Here is a 19364-nt window from a genome sequence, read left to right on the forward strand (position 1 = left end):
GTGGAAAACAGACTAAGTTGTAAGTGTGAAGGGGAACGGTGGATTTTGCATGCTGTTTCAGGGACTCTTCTAGCCGCAGCACATTCCGAGTCTGAAGCCTTGCCCCCGGCCGCCGGGCAGGGACCCGCAGCCGCCCGTGGGTGCGCGTGCTGAGCCGCTGCCCCCGTGCTCGCCCCTCTGGGCCGCGGCCCGGCGGGGCCACGCTGCTGGTGACGGCTGCTCATGGTGCTGCAAGAAGTCAGATGTCGGGGTGCCTGGCCCCGGTCTCCAGCATCTGACCGCCTTTGTGGCACAGTGCGCAGGGAAGCAGGGGGGCACGCTGGGGCACGCTGCGGCACGCGAGGGAGCCGGGGCAGCTCTGCTCCTGCCACGAGGCTCCTGCCCGGCTCAGCGCCGTGGGGCACACGTGAAGTGCGTGTGGTTTTAAAAGGAGGCGCTAGGGCCCCAGGTTGTGTGTTTTGTTTTGTTATTTGACCACGATATCTGTTGCGTACTAATTTCCTTTAAGACTTGTGATGAAGTCAGTAACCACAGCCTGCCGCGAGCACTCTCTGGGATGGTGCTTTCCGCTGCAGCACACACTTGACATGTCCGTTCCCAGGTTCGGGCCAGCCACGCTCTGTCTCTGGCAACATGGACCAAAGGGAGATTCTGCTGCAAAACCTGGAAAGGGCCCAAGGCAAGAAGCTCGACCAAGAAAAGTTCGTAGATGAGTTTTTGGTAAGTTTGCTTGAGGCACGGCTGTGTTTCGGTTGATTTTAAAGGGAACAGCTCATTCACTTCTCAAACGGGGATGTGATTTGCATGTGACAGTAAAATTTTCTATGAATTTTACAGCAGAAAGAGATGCAGGAGTTAACTGGGGTAAAAGGAATGTAAAGACAGAAGAGTAATTTAATAGTTTGCATTCAAAGTAGAACTGTTTGCTTTTTTAAATAATTACCCAAGTGCTTCCTGTTTTCTACTTTGCGAATGCGCTTGTCAAGACACAGTTTCGCTTTGCCCGGTAACACAATTGGGGGTGCAGTGAGGAGTATGGAGCCACTGCCCCTTCTCCCCACTGCAGTCTGTTATATCTGTGATACACGTGTTCCTGTCAGGGCTCTCCAGTTGCTACTTGAGATAGCTTTTCCTTTTTTCAGTTCAATAGAAGCCCCCACCCTGCCCCTGTGCCACCTGCAGAGTGGGGAGCGGGTGTTCAGATGAATGCCCGGTGGGCCCGAGACTGTTCCACCTCTCATCGACGCTGGGCGCCTTGGCCAAGGCGTGCGGAGACGGCGATCTGAGCAGCTGGACGGGCCGTTTCTCCAGCTGCCAGCGCTGCGCTGTTATGTGGAAGAGCTTGTGCATCCATTCGCAACGAGTGCATCTGCTCTGCGTCCAGCAGTGCTTCTGGCCCCTCCTGGAAGTTCATTTCTTGTTCCCTAACAGCAAAACTAGCAAAAAATGCTGATGGCCCTCACCTCCCCTGGCGTTCTGCGGTGTCTAGCTGGTTGAGATCTGTGCAGTGCCCTGATCTGTGAGCTTTCTGACATCTTTTTCTTTGTTTGGGTGGCAGTGGTGAGTCTTAGATGGCAATCCGCTATCTCATATTAAAGCTGGTGGCTGGCGACGGCTGCTGTCTATCAGCTGGAGGAGGGTTGCTTTGGCAGGCTGGCTGGGCTGCTCCGAGAAGCAAAGGCATTGCCCAGCTTTAGCAGACATGGGGAAGGGAAAAACTGGCGCATCAGTAAGATCTGAGATGTCTCAAAGGCCAGAATAACCACTGGCCCCAAGCCATGCCCCCCGGACACGGGGCGCATCAGGCAGCGTTCTCTGGGGAAGGTGCAGGGGTTACTTGGGAGTCCCCATGAGATCCCGCCCTGCTTTGTCGTACCAGTGAAGACTGGCATTTCAAACACTTGGGAAAAGCTTAGTGCTTGGTTTCCAGGTGTCTGGGTTGGAGGGAAGTGATTAATCTGAGTCTGCAGCGACAGTCTGTTGTTCCATGGAACAAAGCGCTGTCACAGGCTGCTGAATTTCCTCCTCTCGCTGCTGTGCTGGGGTTGTGCTGTGCTGTGCGAGGCGGCAGGGCTGCGGAGCCTCGGTGCATGTGCTAGTTCTAGCAGCCAAATATACAGTTAATTTTCTGACGCAAATGGCAGGTAGAAGTGGTCAGGGCTGCATTTCCTCTTGTACTGTGAAGAGATCTTCCCAGGCTGGCTTGAGTTGTTGGCCACTTTTGTAAGTGCAGAAGCCTTAAGAGGCAACTCTCTGTGTGAACAGCATTTGTACATGCCAGTTGTGGTGGTGTTACTGTAAATGACAGGGCTTTTTTTTCCAAGTCCCCTTTTTCTGTTTGTTCAGTCTCAACAGCAAGAGTTTGATCCTTACTGCTCTTGCTTGCTTTCTCATATGTAGCCATTTCCCAAGCAGTTTTATGTCAGTTTATGCAGGGACAGAAAAGTAAGGTGATTGAGAGCCTCAGCTATGGGAAGACTGGCTTCAGTACTAAGTGATGCTCTTCCATGAAAGCTTACCCTGGAAGTTGGGGTTGCATTGGAAGGAGGCAGGTGGAGGATGTGACCAACACCAGAAGAGCTGAGGAGGTTACAGGGATGTGTAGTCTACAAAAACCATCCTGCTCCCACAACTTCTATCACACTGTGCCTGCCCCTGTGTTCTTGACTAATAGAGACTGTCCTGGGTCTCCTGTACCTTCTTCCCGACCCATTCCATCCAGGTCAGTGAGATGCAACTCTTGTGGTATCGTGGCTGGAGAGCAGCAGAATTTAGGGTTTTAAAATTGAGGTTTAATGTTAAAAACCAGCAACTCTGACATGGGTCTGAATCTGAATATCTCTGCACAGAACTACTGTGGAGGCGAGATACCCGTTGCTCTACATACCTTTCATCTGTGCTATTGCTAAGGGGCCACTTGGCTCCATCAAATACATATGAGCTACAAAGCCCTCCAGTTCCTGATGTGGTCTTTTGGCAAATACCATCACGCTGTAGCTTAATGCATGCAGGCCCTGAAGGGTGTCGTGTCCTAGCGATGCTCGTCTAGAGCAGGCTGGAGTCAAGGGGAGTTTTGCAGCTCTCCCACAGTCTGCAGCAAGGAAGGACTGGGGACGGGATTCTCAAAACTGGATGAGAGCTTTTGGGAGAGCTGAAACGCAGACGCTTATGAGCTCCCGTGGGAAGGTGACTGGTGAGCTGACTCTCAAAGCAATTTATGGTGAGCATCCAAAAATCAGAGCCCTGAAACCGTCAGGACTCCTGCAGTTCCCGCTCATGTGCTGTCATGCCAGAGCTGCAGCCTCCAAGCCCTTGAGCGTGCTGGGGACAGCTTTGCCAGTACCAGCAGGAGGGTCTGCCCCCTCCTCAGCGCTCACCCCTTTGATCATGGCACTATTTTGTTTCGGTGACCCCAAGCCCAGCGGGCTGTTTTTCCCTGCACCGTGAGCGGCTGAGCCACCGTTCCCACTCCTGTTAGCAGCTCAGGTGGGTCACTGTGGGGTGTGCACGAGGCATGAGAAACCCTCTCACCTTGCAGCTCAGGTGTGCCCATGGTCCCTTCCCTTTGCTTTTCACCCCTGCACACCTTTCTTTCATAAAGGCACGCGATACTGAGGGTTCTCCTGTGTCGGCCCGATTCTCTGCACCCCAGCGGTGATGTCCAGGAGAAGGGCTGTGAAGGTGTGGCTCCAGGGTGGTGGGAAAGGGAGCCTTACCCTTTGGAGTGTCAAGCTGTAGAGACACTGATTAGAGAAATGGCCTTTTGTTTTAAATCAAAAGCACCCCTTGGTGGCAAGAAAAGTGGTTAGGTAGACAAAAAATTATGACAGAAAAAATACAGCAAGAACAGTGCTTTCAAAGTTGATGGTAACGAACAGTGTGTGTTATTTAGAAGCTGGTATTGGTGAATAAAATTCTACGCCTTGGCAGGAAAAAGATGCTTGAACTCTCCAGGAGTGCTGCAGCTTTATCCTGGAAATGAAAGGGACGAGAGATTCATACCCCTACGGGTCTATCCTAGGACTCCTCCTCCTTTCTCTTTCATGAGTGCATGTAGCTACTTTGCTCCGATTGCTTGTGCTCCTTTAGGGGCTTGAGCATTACTGTTTTAGCTACGTATGGGAGCATCTTTACCAAAGTGAGCAAAATCAATTGATTTGTCTGGCTTTCCTTATAAAATTTGTTAAAGGTGGTTTCACATTGTTACTCCTCTTATCTGGGTGCCATTTACACTGAGAACAATTCCCCTATGTCTCACTTATTTGTGAGGGCGATGCTTCATGTGCTGTATAAATGTATCATCTCACTTCAGAAGCCTACGTGCCCGAGCTTCGTGTGGGCACTGCCTCAGCACACACTTTCCATTCTTCAGAAGCCTGTGCTGGGGCTCTCAGGTGGCTTCTGTCTCTATTCTTGCTCTGAATACCTTGAGAAAAGCCACTCAGGAAAGAATTAATGGTGCAGACCTTGCTTTGTGGTAGTGAACCTGACCTCTAGAGACCTTCACACGTACTCTCTAGTAGTGTGTTGTATGTAGCACATCTGCTGTAATTTGTTCCATTCTTTTATCACAGAAGCTGAAAAGGCAGTCAACAAAGTACAGATCGGATAAAATCTACCCTACAGCAGCATCTGAGCAACCAGAGAACATCAAGAAGAACAGATATAAGGACATCTTACCCTGTAGGTTGGAAATGGCAAATGTTCCTATTCAGCCTTTTTTTTTTTTGCTAGCTTGAGTCTGTTCTCTTCCTCCAGTATCTGCCTGCACACTCGCTTGCATGTGAGCATATAACTGGCTGTCAGCTGGCCTTGAATTCTTCTGTTCAGATTTGAGGCTTTATCTTTGACTGTTGCAGTGCATGCTCTGGAAGACTTTGGCACGTATTTTCTACAGACGGAAGAACTTCTATTCAGTAGGAAACACATCCTCTAATGATTGTCCTTGCAAGCTTGCTGGGTAGCGTTGCAACCATTTATTTTCCAAGGCCTTGTAGAGAATGGTTTTGAACAAAGATGGCTCCATGACATACAAAGCAGACTGCAATTAAAAACTGTTGTGTCTTGTCCTGGCTTGGTGCAATAGTCGCCAAAGAAGAGTCTGTCCTAGGATCACAGCAGACTGTCCCTTTCATCTGTTCTAGCTTGAAAAAAAAAAAAATCTAAACCCACAGACCTCATTTGAACCTGTAAGACGGAGTGCAGGGTGATTCTAGGCTTTGCTTGCTCCATGGTCAGAGGAGAATATTGGCGTTGCGCTGAGGTAGCGGCAGTATCTGCAGCTCTTGCCTAAGCCCTCACCACCCCTCTGAAAGAGAGCTTGCCTGTCTGCTGCCTGCGTGTAGGCAACGGCAGTTCTGTGCAGGGCTGTCGGTAGGTGCTTGCACAGCCACTCATCTGATCTGGGATGAGCTCTCTGATGTATGTGCTCCCCCAAAGCACCTTGTGCTGCAGTCTGAGGAGCTCAATCACCATGCAAGACAAACAGTAACTTCTGCTTCTTCTGCTTTTGTGCCTGCAGTTGACCACAGCAGAGTGGAGTTGTCCCTGATCACATCAGATACAGATTCTCATTACATCAATGCCAACTTCATCAAGGTATCGCTTCTTTCATGGTGTTTTGGCATGCAAGGGTGTTTGTAGCAGCTGTTAGTGCTGCCTGGTTGAGTTGTGCCAGGAGGAGCAGGTCCTGTGGTTCTGGTGAGTGAGAGCACTATGCAGTAGTTTCTGGGCTGTGCGCAAGGATAACTCCCGTAAAGATGTGCACAATCAGCGAGCCCTTCAGAAACACCCCTTGCAGCACAGAGGCACCAGGCTACAGGGCAAGGGACATGCGCTCACGTCGGGGTGGGTGTTGGAACAGTTTGTGGCTCACAGCTCCAGCTTCCTCATCGGTGTTACTGCCTTTGGTGGGTGACAGTGGTGCAAAATTGCCTGTGGCCAGAATCGCCTTGACTGAAACCAGTGCACAGGCAGGAAGCCTTGCACTGCAGCACAGCTCAGACCCACTGCAGCGGTGAGCAACAGGGCAGGTCAACGTGGGCTGGCTCTCCATCGGGAGCTCCACGTGTTTTGGGACTGCCCTGTGCTCATGACCCTTCTCTGATAGATAGAAAGAAAGAAGGTTTCCTTTGTTCTCCACGAACGAGGGCTGAGGGCTCTGTGCAACCCATCTGCAGAAGAACAGACCTTCACGAGGGGATCACGGTTCACTCTTTGGCCAACAGCACAGATGTGCCAAGCTGCACACTGGAGACCTGGATCAGCTCTTGCAACATCACCCCCAAAGCTCCCAAATGTGCTGCAAGAACTGGTGGTCTCTGGGAGTAAATCTCACCTCAAGCCCAGCTCACTGGCTTGGGTCTTCCTTTGGGAGATTTGCACACCATTGGTTTCTGGTTGCTTAATTTAATTTCGGTGCCTAAATTTTAACTATATAAAAGCCCTTCTAAGTCTTTAACGGTCTCATTGGATAGAAGTAAGATTCAGAAAGAGGGATGACTTTATTTCTGCTAGTGAACTGTGCAAACATGTCTCCCTGTCTGATCTGAATGCCGTTTTAGGGTGTCTATGGGCCAAGAGCATACATCGCAACACAGGGTCCTCTCCCCACTACTGTCATTGACTTTTGGAGGATGATTTGGGAGTATGAAGTCCTGGTAAGGTGCAGATTTATATGCCTGCCTTTTTTTTTTTTTTTTTTTTTTTTTCAAAAGAAAAGATGTCCGTGCAGCCAGCCAGAAGTCCTTTTTGACTAAGCAGAGCGTGGCAGTGCCAGGGCTTTACTCCAGACGTTGCGTGTGCCCGCCCTCCTTCCCATGAGCCTTCTCCCCACTCGTGCTCAGACAGCAGTCTGCTCCTGGCTGTCTGCATTCGGGCTCTGAGTGGGAAAGGTCCTTGCACCTGGGCTGGGCGTGATGTCCCGGGCTTGATTTGCCTGGCAGTCTGGGACGCTGGGGAAGGCAGCCCACAGAACTTGCTCGTTGCTGATAAGTACCTGCAAGTGATGAGTTTGATTTTGCTGCCTGCTTAAGAAACTTGCGTTCAGGCTTTTGTAACGAACCTTCTTTCTGCAGATTGTGGTCATGGCTTGCATGGAGTTTGAAATGGGAAAGGTGAGTAACACGCCAGAGATGGCCTCTGCCGTGACAGTGCTAGGGCAGGGTGGAGTGATGCAGATTTTTATTAAATCTCATTAGTGACAGTGAGTTTCTCTTTGATACAAGCTGTTTCCTGAGTCTCCAGCTGCACACTCTTAAACCATTTCCAGCAGTAGTAGCTAGCCTCTTTGGGAGGGAAAATCAGCAACCGTGGCTCCAGGGAAGGGGAGGCCGGAGCTGGCCAGGGGCCAGAGCCCGGCCTCCTCCCAGCACGAGCGTTGTCCGGCAGCGAGACAGGAGACAGCGCGGGGGGGCCGGCGGTGAATAACCAAACGTGTCCTGCTTCTCGCAACAGAAGAAATGCGAGCGGTACTGGGCAGAGGTGGGCGGCGCTCCCCTGCAGTGTGGTCCTTTCTCTGTCGCCTGCGTGAGTACAGCTGCTGCGAGCACCGTGTCACATCACGCGCGCTGGAAACTTGTGTCATCTGCAGAAAATGTGACTCTGACTTCTTGTTCTGCAGGAAGCTGAAGAGAAGAAAAATGAGTATGTGATTAGGACTTTAAAGGTGACCCTGAATGAGGTAAGTAGGAAAGGTCGAGGCAGGAAACGCATCTTGGCTAGCTTTACTATATAAATATTTTATGGCACAAAATATGGCACACTTTGCGGAGAAAATTTTACGCTGCTCAGCCTGCTATTTTAGATTAGACAGTGTGAATAAGGTAAAAATTTAATTAACTCAAACCTCAGTTTCTGAAGCTGTTTGTCAGTTGTGGCAAATCAGACCCTGGGTAAGCGAGGCCAACAGGTAACATCAAGAACGTCGTAAAACGGCCACGCTGCTTTTGTAGCAAGAACAGCTGCAAACTGCACCTCTAGCTTTTGCCTACCGCTGCAGATGGGAACTGGAGACGTCTGCAGCACGCCAACTTCCCATCGCTGCGCCGACGTCCCCGTCTGCGCCCGCAGGAGCTGCGGCAGCGTCCCCTCGGTGGGGCAGGCCAGCCCCGGCCCCTGCCAGCGCTCTTCTCTTGCAGGAAACCCGCACTGTCCACCACTTCCACTATAAAAACTGGCCGGACCACGACGTCCCCTCGTCCATTGACCCCATCCTGGAGCTCATCAGCGAGATTCGCTGCTACCAGCCGGACGACAGCATCCCCCTCTGCGTCCACTGCAGGTGGGTGAGCCGGTCAGCGGCACGGAAGGGCTGCCGGCCCCGCGGCCCCCGCGCGCTCGCTTCCCCAGGGGTCACGGGGGGGTGGCAGCCGCTGCAAGCCTGCAGCCAAGCTCCTCTCGCAGGAAGCCCTAGGGCAAAGGTGTCCTCTGAGGACAGGACAGCTAGCACGGCCGGGTGGCAGGAAAGGAGGCAGCAGCTGGCCAGCGACAGCACGTGTAGCTAAGAGACCACCAACACCGGGCATGTCCGCCCGTGGGCTGGTCACCACAGGAGGACTGAGAACCGTTCGCAGGAGCACGGGATATGCCTGCCGGCCCGCAGCGGAGCCTTAGGCGGGGCAGGGTGAAGCTGCAGCAGGAGCAGCAGGGCCATGGTGTGGGTCTGCACCCTCCGCGATGTGGGACGGGGAGGGTCTCAGGAGGCTGCGGGTCTTTTTCAAATGTCCTTGTCAGAAAATACAGCGTGCCCGTGCTCTGACCTCTGCTAGCAACCCTGCTGTGACTGTCGTTGCAGTGCGGGCTGCGGGAGAACAGGAGTGATCTGTGCAATCGACTACACCCAGAAGCTGCTGAAGGACGGAGTGAGTGTCGGCCCGCGCTGCATCTTCGAATGGCACCTGCGTGCAGCACCGCTGCATCTCTCTCTCCGCCTTGCCTTCTCTCTCCCGTTCTCCCTTTCACCCCCCCCGACTGCATGCAGATGTACTTCAGATGACAGCCATGACTGGGAACTCCCTGCAGCCTGACTGGAGAATGGCAGCACCCAAGCTGCTGATACCCCATTCCCAGTTTCTGCTGCTTCTCTCTCCTTAGGCTCTGCATCATCCATGCACTGTCAGTTGCCATTGCTCCCCTTCCCATCCCGATGCGAACAGCCCCCGGTGCTTGTACCGATGGGGCAGAATCCTCCCTCCCGTTGCTCCCTCTGGCAGGATCTTCAGATCAGGGATCTTGGCTCTGTGCTGGCCTTCAGTCTTCAATACGAGTTTACTGTCTATACTTGCCTCTCCGCTCTTACGCATCAGAAATCCAGGGTCCTAACTAGCACTTTGCTTTACTCTGGCTCTTCAATAAAAATGTATGCTTTAATGGTGAAGTAATCCCTGGCCTTACAGCAGGTTGCTGGAACTCTGAGGAGTGGCTGCTTTCTGTACCGCAGCAACCCGGGATCCACTGATGTGGGAAATCGGTGTCTTGCCCTTCAAGCTATTCACAGCTGTTACCAATGCTGTTATAGAAAGGGTATTTTCTGTGGCGTGCAAGACAGGAGGGAGGAGGCAAGCTGGTTCATAATAAAAACCAGCACTTTAAGCAGGTCCTTTGTTAAAAATTCTTGCAGTAGCAAGCCTGAATTTTGGACACTCCTCTAAACTGCATCACGACTTGGAATTAGACCTGTCTGTAATTTTTTGTCTTTTCTCTTTCTTGCAAGATTGTTCCAGTGAACTTCAGTATTTTCAGTCTGATCCAGGAAATGCGCACGCAAAGGCCTTCCATAGTGCAGACCAAGGTACGTTCGGGAAATTTCACCAACTGGTATAGGCTCCATACTGGGACCTCAGCTTTTCCCCGGGAGGGTTTGCAGTAAGGAAATACAGAGCGGTTGTGCTGCTGGGAACTGGGGCCTGTAGATGTTCTGTAAGGTCCCTTTTCTGAACAGAAGAATGATTTTGCAGAAATTAATTTGGTAGCTGACCGTTTCCTTGTAGACAGCTGGAATAGCTTAGCGCTTGCAGTCTGATTTATCGAACGCTTACACTGTGAAACAAGGGACTGTCCAGGAAATAAAGTGGGAACTCTTCTCTGCTGAGATAGCCTTTAGAGGAAGCTCAATGCAGAACAGCCTTGTTTGTGCAGCTGAAAAAAACCCAGATGTTTCAGTGTGAACCCTTTGAAAGTTGTGGCTTCTACCTCTTCTGAAAATACCCTGCCAATGGACCGGAAAGTGGCAGCTTCTCTCAGGGGCTGATGCCTGGTCTGGGTGACAGGTGACCATTTACAAGTACCGCAGGTGCTGGCCCTCACGTCCGTTTTGTTTGTCTGGAACGCAGGAGCAGTATGAGCTGGTTTATGACGCGGTGATTGAGCTCTTCAAAAGGCAGATTAAAGCACTTGATGCCCAGGAATATTCTGCTGCTTCCCAGGTAAAAGTCCCCAGGATAAACACACACTGCCTCTTGCAGCCTCGGGCATGCCAGCTCTAACCTAGATTCCTACTGCAGAGGTCTCCTCTGCAGACCTGGAATGAATCGCCATGTTTTCTGCTACCCTTTATGCCCAAACTGAGCCCCTTTTCAAGTTAACCCATGAGAATCCAGCTGTTTCCCTGAACGCACAATGCTTATCACAGGATTTGGCCCCAAGTGAGAGCTAAATTTTCTTTGGTCTCAAAACCATTTCCTATATACTTTTATAATTGTTTGATGTAATGAGTGAATAGAAGAGCACCAACTCTCTACAGTAGTGGCTGATTTCCATGTGGACGTGCCAGTGAAACTTGTCTTCAGGGAGTGCTTGCAAGCAACACAGCGGCTTTCAGTCTAGGCTGGGAAGCTTGTGTGCACAGGGTGGTATGGCTGAAGGGGTTAGTCTGCAACATGGTGGTATTCCAGTGAGGTAATTAGCATTACAGCCTGTCTGTGGGAGAGAGAGTAGGCTGAAATATCTTGTGAAAAAACATGTCAAAGTCTTTCAAATCTGATACACCTCCGAGGAAAAACAATGCGGTCTTGGTACGAAGTTGCATATAAACAGGAACATCCAAAACATCCATGGTTAAGCTTTTCTTTGTTCTTGCTGTTCTTCTGCGACTGCTGGCATGAACCTTACCTTGCCTGTGTAGCTGTTGGCAATCTGGCTGAAGTAAATGCATTGCCATTCTTAAGCAAAGGCTGAAAGATTAGGTAGCTTATTTTGTCAGAAGCTTTTGTCTAAAGAATTGGGAACAGGATCCTGCAATGGGACTCATGCCTCAGTTTTGCCATAGGATTTGCAGGATGTTCCAAGCCAGAGCTGAGTGAGAAAAGAGCTGGAGAGAGCCTCTTTCTATGTGTCGTGGACAGTCTGTAAGCAAAGCAGATGCAAGACTAGGTTGACACAAAATGCAAAAAACGGTTCAAGTCCGGATGTGGTTTTGTAGCTCCTGGCCAAACCTCTCGCCCGCCTAAACCTCACTGCCCTCTGAAAACATTTTGTAGAGCATGGGGGATGGTCATGTGCCGAAGTGTCACAAATGAAACCAGGCTGGATGCCCGCATGGGGTCCTGAAGGCAGAGTTGAGTGTGCAGGCTGTTTTGCAGGTGTTTGGAACAGCTGGACAGTTGTATGGCTCACTGTACTCTCATTTCAAAAAGGTGCTGACAGGAATTGCTGTTCAGGAGGATCTGTCCTCCGTTTTCAGCTCCAACTTGGTGTTTTCAAGTTGGTGTTTGTCACTTCCAAACTGTATTAATGATTAAAAGTAGTTGGCACAAATTCCAGCTCCTGAAACAGCATGTTTGTGTTCTTTGCATTCTTCCTCCTCACTCTCTTGTTTCCTAATCTCTTCTTTCACTAGGTACAAACAAGGCATCCTGTATCCAAGCCACTTCTGACTCCAGTGGAAGATATTCATTCTCTGAGATTACTAACCTGGTAAGGCCATTGCACAAGTATCCCCTGGGTTAGTATTTTCAGTCACCCATACAGTTTCCAGAAGATGCATTTTTTGTGTGTGCTTTGTGACACAGTTCTGTTTGAATGTTGCGTTTCAGTTGTCAGCAGGATCTGCAGCCCGCCTTGAGTCCCACTTGGACTCTCGTGTTTGTTCTAACATAACTCCTGCTCTTCTCACTTGATGTGTCTCAGCCTCTTCCCTGCATGCCATTATCTGTCCCCCTCTCCTGCCCTCCACGTTGTGCTTACATGGTGTTTCACGTACGAACTGAAAGCATGTCACAGGGCAGTATAAAAAAAGGCTCGTGCACGTGGAGACACCCCAGTGCTGGTTCATCTCGGCCCCCTGCCCGGCGCTGTGCACCCTGCGGGGTGCCCCGACCGCCCCATCTTCCATCTGCGCGTGCCACGCCAGTGCCTCACGCTGGAGGAGCAGCCAGCCCGAGGGGTCTAGCTTCCTGACACGGGCAGCTTCGGAGGGTGGCGGGATCTTTCTGTGGGCATGTTTTGGTTTGCAGCGTCTGCTTTCTGCAAATAATTTTGCTTTTTGGTATAGTCTGCACCGAGGGTGTGGTTTACCCGTGTAAAGGGGCCTCCTCTGTTCGCCATTTAATGGTGTTCAAATGGGGCACCGGGGCGCACAGTCCTTCCCTGTGCTCCCTGCTTGAGGCTGAACCGGGCTCTACGTTCCTGGGGACGGATCTGCTCTTAGGAGCCATGTTGTGGGGCCCTGTTAGTAGGCTAACAGAGATTTCTGAGCTTTGACTTCACATCACGGTGCTTTATTGCAGCTCAGAGCAAGAGGAACAGGATGTGCATCAACATCTTCCTCCAGCGGTACAAAGCAAAGCATCCCTGACACTGTTGTCTGCCACGGGAGTACAGGACAGCTCTGGACGTGAGGTCCCTCCCATCAGACAGGCCATCTCCTTTGGCACTCTGAACTTCATCAACTGCAGGAAGGCAGCTGCTGCTGAGAAGTGGGGCGCTGGGGATGCTCTCCAGAAACACCACAGTTTGGAGTTCAACAGCATCTCTCCTGAGCAGCTGCTTGGGAACCTGGGTCCGAAGGGAGCAGGCAGGAGATGGCCTCGTGGCAGACCACCTCTGACAAGGACTGCATCGACCCCTTTCGTGCTGGCGCAGCGGGGAGAAGGCTGGGAATGGGATGGAGGGGGCGCAAAGCCTGTTTTGAGTTCGCAGTTGCCAAACGCCTGTTACTCAAGCTTTCAGGTGAAGAAGCAGGATGGATTTTCCCCTGTTGAGCTGAACCACTCAAGCCAAGAAGCGGACAGCCACCCAAGACGCAGGAACCATGTGCAATGTCCTTACCCTTACTTCTGCTCAGCAGAAGACCCCTACTTCTCTTCACTCTCTCCAGACGACCCCGTGTCCCCAGTGTTTACTGAGTGCTTAGCGGAGGGGCAGGATGCGCTTCTCCCTTCTTGCGCCGTGAGTGCCCCGCTGCAGCCTGCTGCGGCCAGCTCCCCGCCACCCAGGCCTGTGTCCCACCACGCTCCCCTGCTGAACGACGAGAGGATATCCTCCCCAAGTAAGTGGTGCAGCCCTGCGACAGGCTGGCCTTGGCCTCTCTGGATTTCGGTGTGCTGGAGGGAGTGGTGAGTGTTGTCTTTTGGTGTCCAGGCAGGGCTGTAGCTGCTCCTTGGGACTGCATTCCTGTGGAAGCTGAGTGAGCAACTCAGGTTTCATCCTCGCACTCATTTCATCTTGCCTTAAATTCTTCCCATAAAAATAAATAACATTTTTGGAACAGCATGATTTTGGGTTTTGCATTACACAGCTGCTCTGGACTACTGTGTCACCTCGGTACGGCTCTCATAGCAAGGCAGGGATTGGCGCTGACCAGGTCTTAAAACAGGGTGCTCCAAGAAGCATGCAGAGAGCTTCCAGAAATGGTTTTCTCTGAGGATCTAGTTTCCAGGTCAAAACCCACTCCTTTCTGCAGTGTCGTGCAGGGGAACACTGACGTCCCTCTGAGACTGAGAGAACCAGGCCTTCAACATTAGTGTTTTGCCCAGATCTGTAGCCTTAAAACCATCACCCACCATATGAAGAAGGTAGAATTATTCCTTGGTCTGTCCAGCCCTGGCCCAGTCAGACATTTCCCATTGTCTGCAGCTTTGACATTTGCTCAGCTTTGTCCTGCTCAGGCCCTTTGGCATTCAGTGTCACAAAAGCGTGCTCGTTACCTAGATGCTAGAGACTCAGAGAGTTATGGGAGTTGCAGCACAAGCCAAGCAGCAATGGTACTGCCAGCTGTGAGCTTGGCTGTGTGCTGGGGGTACGCTCGTCATTTTCCCCCATGCAATGGGAATTTTGCTGCTGACGCTGCTGGAGGCATGCCCTTGGGGCCACGCAGCTAGCAGCAAGTGAATCAGTGCTGAGAACTGTTTGGATTTTTAACTGCAGTTTAGAGGTGCACGGCTGGGTGAGAGCAGTCAGCTCTCAGAGTCTCTGCAAGAGTCTGTAGTTGTCCTGCTGTGTGGTGCCATGCCCGTAATCTGTCCGTGTCTCCCCAATTAGCCACCCTGCTGCAGCCAGACGATGATGATCCTCCACCCTTGCCCGAGCGAACCCCCGAGTCCTTTATTGTGGCCAGTGAAGCTGGTAAGTGCATTTAACAAAGCAGGGGCTGGGAAGTGCTCTGAGGGCTCTGCCCTTGTTGGTGTGGTATCGCAGCACCCGGCAGCGCCTTTGCTCTGGCTGTCTGGGATGAGAAATGACCTCTCTTGTGTTCAATTGTTTCTAGGACAATTTCCTCTGGTCACTTCTGATTTTCAGCTTCCGGACAGAAATAAAAATATCGGAACCTCTTTGGAGTGGAGTGGTGAGTCCCACTCAGAGGTGTTTAATGAGTCGGTGAGACTGAGACCATGTAAGGTAAGTAAGTGGCTTTTTATCCCTTCTCCAGCACTATCACTACGCAGATTTCCTTATCACGTTTCCTTGTGTGACAAAGACCCCAGTTTTGGCACTGTGTACTTTCCATAAATTATTTCAGGGTTCAGGACTGGGAGGAAGATGGGCCCTCAGTGAGGCTCCTCCATATCAACATCTACTTTACTCCAAACATTATTTTTTGGGGTCCTAAATCCCATACCAGATAGTAAAAATACTGTCCCTATTTTAGAGAATGGCAATGAAGACAGGGAGTTAGTGGTCCCCTGAGGTTCACACCGCCCCGTGGAACAGGCAGGAGCTGAACAAAATTTAGGCATCTCTTGATCATCTGTAGCTTTGTAAAGTGAAACAATAAGGCGTAAGTCTATCTTCCATTACATGAGCGTGGAGGTGTGTGTGGGAGGGTGTTTGCACGTAACATCATTTCTTTGTCTTCTCTGGCTTGTTTATGTGCAAGAGAATGACATTTGGTTGTGGGAATTTCAAATACCTTGTTTTTTGTTTCCAGAGTATGAAGCTTCGGAGCCCACAAACAGGTATAAGTTTAATGCTGGGATGAAGTATCTTTGGAAATAAGCTCTGCTTTTTACTGAAGCTGCTTTGCCATATTCAGTAAATGTCTTTAGGATCTGTGCTCAGTCCAAGAGAAATTTTTTGTTGCTAACTAGTTCTGCAACTAAATAGTTCTAAATAGAACTAGACAGTTCTGCAACCAAATGAACTGGTAGTCTTTTATTTCCTGATCAGCTCCTGCCTCACCCTGTACATGACGATGTCCCTTGCAGCCTCCTCAGGCTGAGGGCTGTCAGATCTTTCGCTGCATGTTGTGTGTTTCCTTTGAGACGACTGAGATATGCTGATTAGAGCGCTGTGGACTTCTGAGTGAACAGAGGGAGAGAGAGAGCTTATATATATATATATATATATATAAAATTTATATATTTAAAGCTAGGTAACCAGCTCTTTTATCTTTGCTTTCTTAGAGACACCCCGGGATCGCTCTAACTCTCCTCCTCCACTTCCTGAAAGAACCCCGGAGTCATTTGTTCTCGCTGATGCAGCAAGTAAGCGATGAGTTCTTTTCTCGGCATGTAACTGAGATTTTATACTTACACCTAAACCTGCAGATAGCTGAAGAGATCGTGGCCCACTTGTTCAAAGCATTGCCAATGGTAGTGCTTTAGGACTTAACTGCAGGAGAGTTCAGCAGATATAAAGACAGTAAAAACGCAACTAGGGGACCTGCTGGAAATTTCTCGAACTTCTGCGCTAGAGGAAATGAAGAGCAACAACAAAGTACTTAGAAAAAAGCAGGAGGGTTCTTGAATGACCACCGAAAATGTTCTGATGTATGTTCCCAGGTCTGCAGCCTACTGCAAGTAATTCTATAATGGGTCCTCCAGGCTTGGAGAACAATGCTTCCAAAACATCGTCAAAGGAGCCGATGAAATGCTTCAGGAGAAGCAAGGTAAAAGAAACAAGACAAAACAAAAGCTATTGGAAACAGGGGGTGAGGAGATTGGTCTAGATACAGCTATTGCTACTTTCTTGCTGCTAACCTTGTGAAAATTGCCTGCTTTGAGACTACTCATATTTAGGGCAAGGAAACAAGACTAATAAAAATATTCTGTTGTAGAGCTGCAAACAAAACCACTGTCTGCACTAGGAACAGAGTGACACAGCCATACCTGGGTGGATGGTTACACTGCGACCACCCAGAGTGCCAGTTCCTCTTGGAACAAGTTGCTCCAGCGGAGTCTGAATTCCCGTGTAGGACAGACTCTGCTCATCACCAGCCTCCTCTTGTTGTGGCCCTAGTTAATTATCCTCATGAGCAATTGTCCTTCGGGATGGTTAGGGTTGAGCAGAAAAGCATTTGAGGAAAACAGCAAGAATCATACAGACCGGAGGCATCTGGGCTGGCTAGAAAAAAGCCAAAGTGAATGGCAGAAGTCTGCATTTCACTCTCAGCAGCTGTGCACGATACTTTTTATGAGATGTGATACATGTATATTTATCGGTGAATTTATCATAGTAGCTGATCTACTGCTTGCTACATTTTTTTCCAACAAGCTGCCTTTTTTTTCTTCTACAGAGCTTGAAAATACTGAAAAATGTGAGAAAGGGTAAGTCTTCCAGGCTAACGTGCATCTTCCTGATGGCTTTAAGCAAGTATATAAATAAATACATGGGATTGAATTTTCAAGAACCTGAACTTGTCAAATGTGAAACGCCCCGCACGTGTGCCTGTTCTGGAGCAGGACAGACAGAGCTGCGCTGGCTAGCTGAGTACATTCTCATTTGGGTAGTAATAGTTGTTTTAGGAGTATCATAAGGATGCTGTGGTGCCTCTGTAAGGCCCTTTGGCTACCCCGGGGACAGCTCCAGTGTACCCAAATTACCAAATTCTTCAGGTCATTCAAACCGGTGTTGTGGGACAAATACTCTAAAAATGGGGGACAGGGGTGCTGTGGGGAATGTGAGCCCCATCCTGGATTCTGCCCAGTCTATTTGGAGCATGAATAAGGAGTTTGTCATTAAGTTCCCTTTGATCTAAAATTAAAATGCTTATCTTGAAAATAAGAATGCTAAAAACTGTTTAAAGCACTTCTGAGCAAACGTTTTCCGAGTGGATTGCGCTGCAGCAGTAGACTCGCTCCCTGCTATGAGCAAATAATATAGAAACTGTGTGGCATTCAAGCTCCGCTAGCGTGGAGCGTACTGAACTTTGCCTTGTGCTGAAATACCATCCGTGCCCGGCGTTACTGTGCGTGTGGCACTACCTGTTTTCCCGCAGGTGTGTCTGAGTCCAGCTCTTCAGGGAATTACCACAGTGACTCACTGCTTCAGTCTAACTTTTTATTTCTAGGCATCTGTAGTCCATCTTCACTGACAAAACCATCAGAACCTGCCCCGTCAAACCATTCGAGGTCTTTCCTTAACTTTGGTACGTTTTTCTCTTTGTGTTTTGGTGTAGGAGGTACCTGTTTTTTGAAAGTCTAAACACAGGTATGAGGCTGAATGCTAACAAATTACAAACATTACAAATAATGCTTATAATTTTTTACACATTTACAACTTTATTCACGAACAGTTTAAAAAACAGGTAAGGATGGGAAACACAAACCCTGAAACCTATTCTGACAAATGTTTCTCGGTGGGTGAAGAGTCTGCAGCATGTGTTTGGCTCTCCTCTTTCAGAAAAAGCCTTTATGTGGCAACAGAGACAGCTGAAGACAAAGACAAAGCTGTAGCGTTGCCACTAGACTGCTGCCTTATGTTGTGTAATATGGCAGAGGAGAAATACCATGTTGTCATTTTAAATGCTTCTACTAGAGAGTAGTCCTTTATTAGATTAGGCATAAAATCTAGTTGTCTCGATATTCATGCTATAATGACAGTATTTGTCAGATAGACACATTGAGAGACTGTTTTTGATGTTGACTTACAACTACAGGATGTTGCTTTAAGTCTACCATAGCTTAAAGTTTGGGAAAGAACTGAAATTACAAGTATTTTCAAATACCGTATTATCTTAAGGAATTACCTAATCAACATCTATAACATACAGAATTTGTTGCATTAAAAAAATAATTTCTTCCTAGGCTTTGCAAATCGATTTTCAAAACCTAAAGGACCAAGAAATCCACCACCAGCATGGAATATTTAGATACATTTTACAGATTTGGCATTACAGATTTGTGAAGTCCTTCTGATATGCCTTGAGTGCTCATCCCAGTAAGGTTTCCATCAAAATAAATACATCAAAAGCGGTCGCATGATATTTGGAGCTCAGGCACTACTTGCACATTCTTCATCAACTAGAGTTTTAAAGGAAAGAAGAATATAAAGTACCAGCAGCTAAGCGCTTTCAGTTAATTTACAACAGGATGGAAACTGAAAACGGGAGTAGATATTTTATCCTAAGGAGGGATAAATTTTTGTTGTGTTTTGGAACGTATTCACTTCAAAAGGATGGATTTCAGCTTACTGAAACAAAGCAGTGTAAACTGGTGACAGGATCCAGTGAAGACGACTCAATGATATGAAGGCCAACGGAGTGGACTGAAGCAGAACAAGACTCTGGATCACGCAGACACGGCATCTGTGTAACCTCACTCACGTGCATAGGTCTACCGTAAAGATGCGCACTTCCTTAAATGTTTACATTACTTGGACTAAAAGAGAATTAGCATCTCAGATTTTAGAAATAATTTTTCTTTAATTCTTTTTTCATCTGAGCGAATCAGATAATTTGTCTAGGTTTTTGCTCAATAAAACTAAGATGCTGATTGATCATATAGAACTAAACTAGTGTAACAGACTGCAGAATTAGCTGACACAGCTGCCCTCGCTATCTGAAAAAAAAAAAAAACACCAAACCAAAACACCACCACAGCAAGCAAAATATTGTATTTTTTAAAGCAATGCTGTTTTTAAGGATTTGTGACTCTCCAGCACAAAATTTCAGATGGCTATCTCAGAAGATGAGAGTTCTAGAGATTCCT

General features: G+C 49.0%; 1 protein-coding gene across 1 annotated transcript; it reads left to right on the top strand.

Moving 5' to 3' along the window:
* The first annotated feature begins 587 nt into the window (after positions 1–587).
* On the top strand, positions 588–18538 carry PTPN22 (protein tyrosine phosphatase non-receptor type 22). The gene is made up of 21 exons (XM_075722286.1): positions 588–720; positions 4575–4683; positions 5522–5598; positions 6564–6659; positions 7077–7115; positions 7456–7527; positions 7622–7681; positions 8139–8281; positions 8795–8861; positions 9713–9790; positions 10332–10424; positions 11837–11913; positions 12726–13486; positions 14479–14562; positions 14705–14835; positions 15365–15392; positions 15840–15920; positions 16218–16324; positions 16952–16982; positions 17726–17803; positions 18462–18538. Exons 1-21 carry the CDS (start codon positions 634–636, stop codon positions 18524–18526), a joined length of 2364 nt encoding a protein of 787 aa, XP_075578401.1. The 5' UTR covers positions 588–633; the 3' UTR covers positions 18527–18538.
* Positions 18539–19364: the final 826 nt, after the last annotated feature.

This window comes from Pelecanus crispus, chromosome 17 (assembly GCF_030463565.1).
Source record: "Pelecanus crispus isolate bPelCri1 chromosome 17, bPelCri1.pri, whole genome shotgun sequence".
Taxonomy (NCBI): Eukaryota; Metazoa; Chordata; class Aves; order Pelecaniformes; family Pelecanidae; genus Pelecanus; species Pelecanus crispus.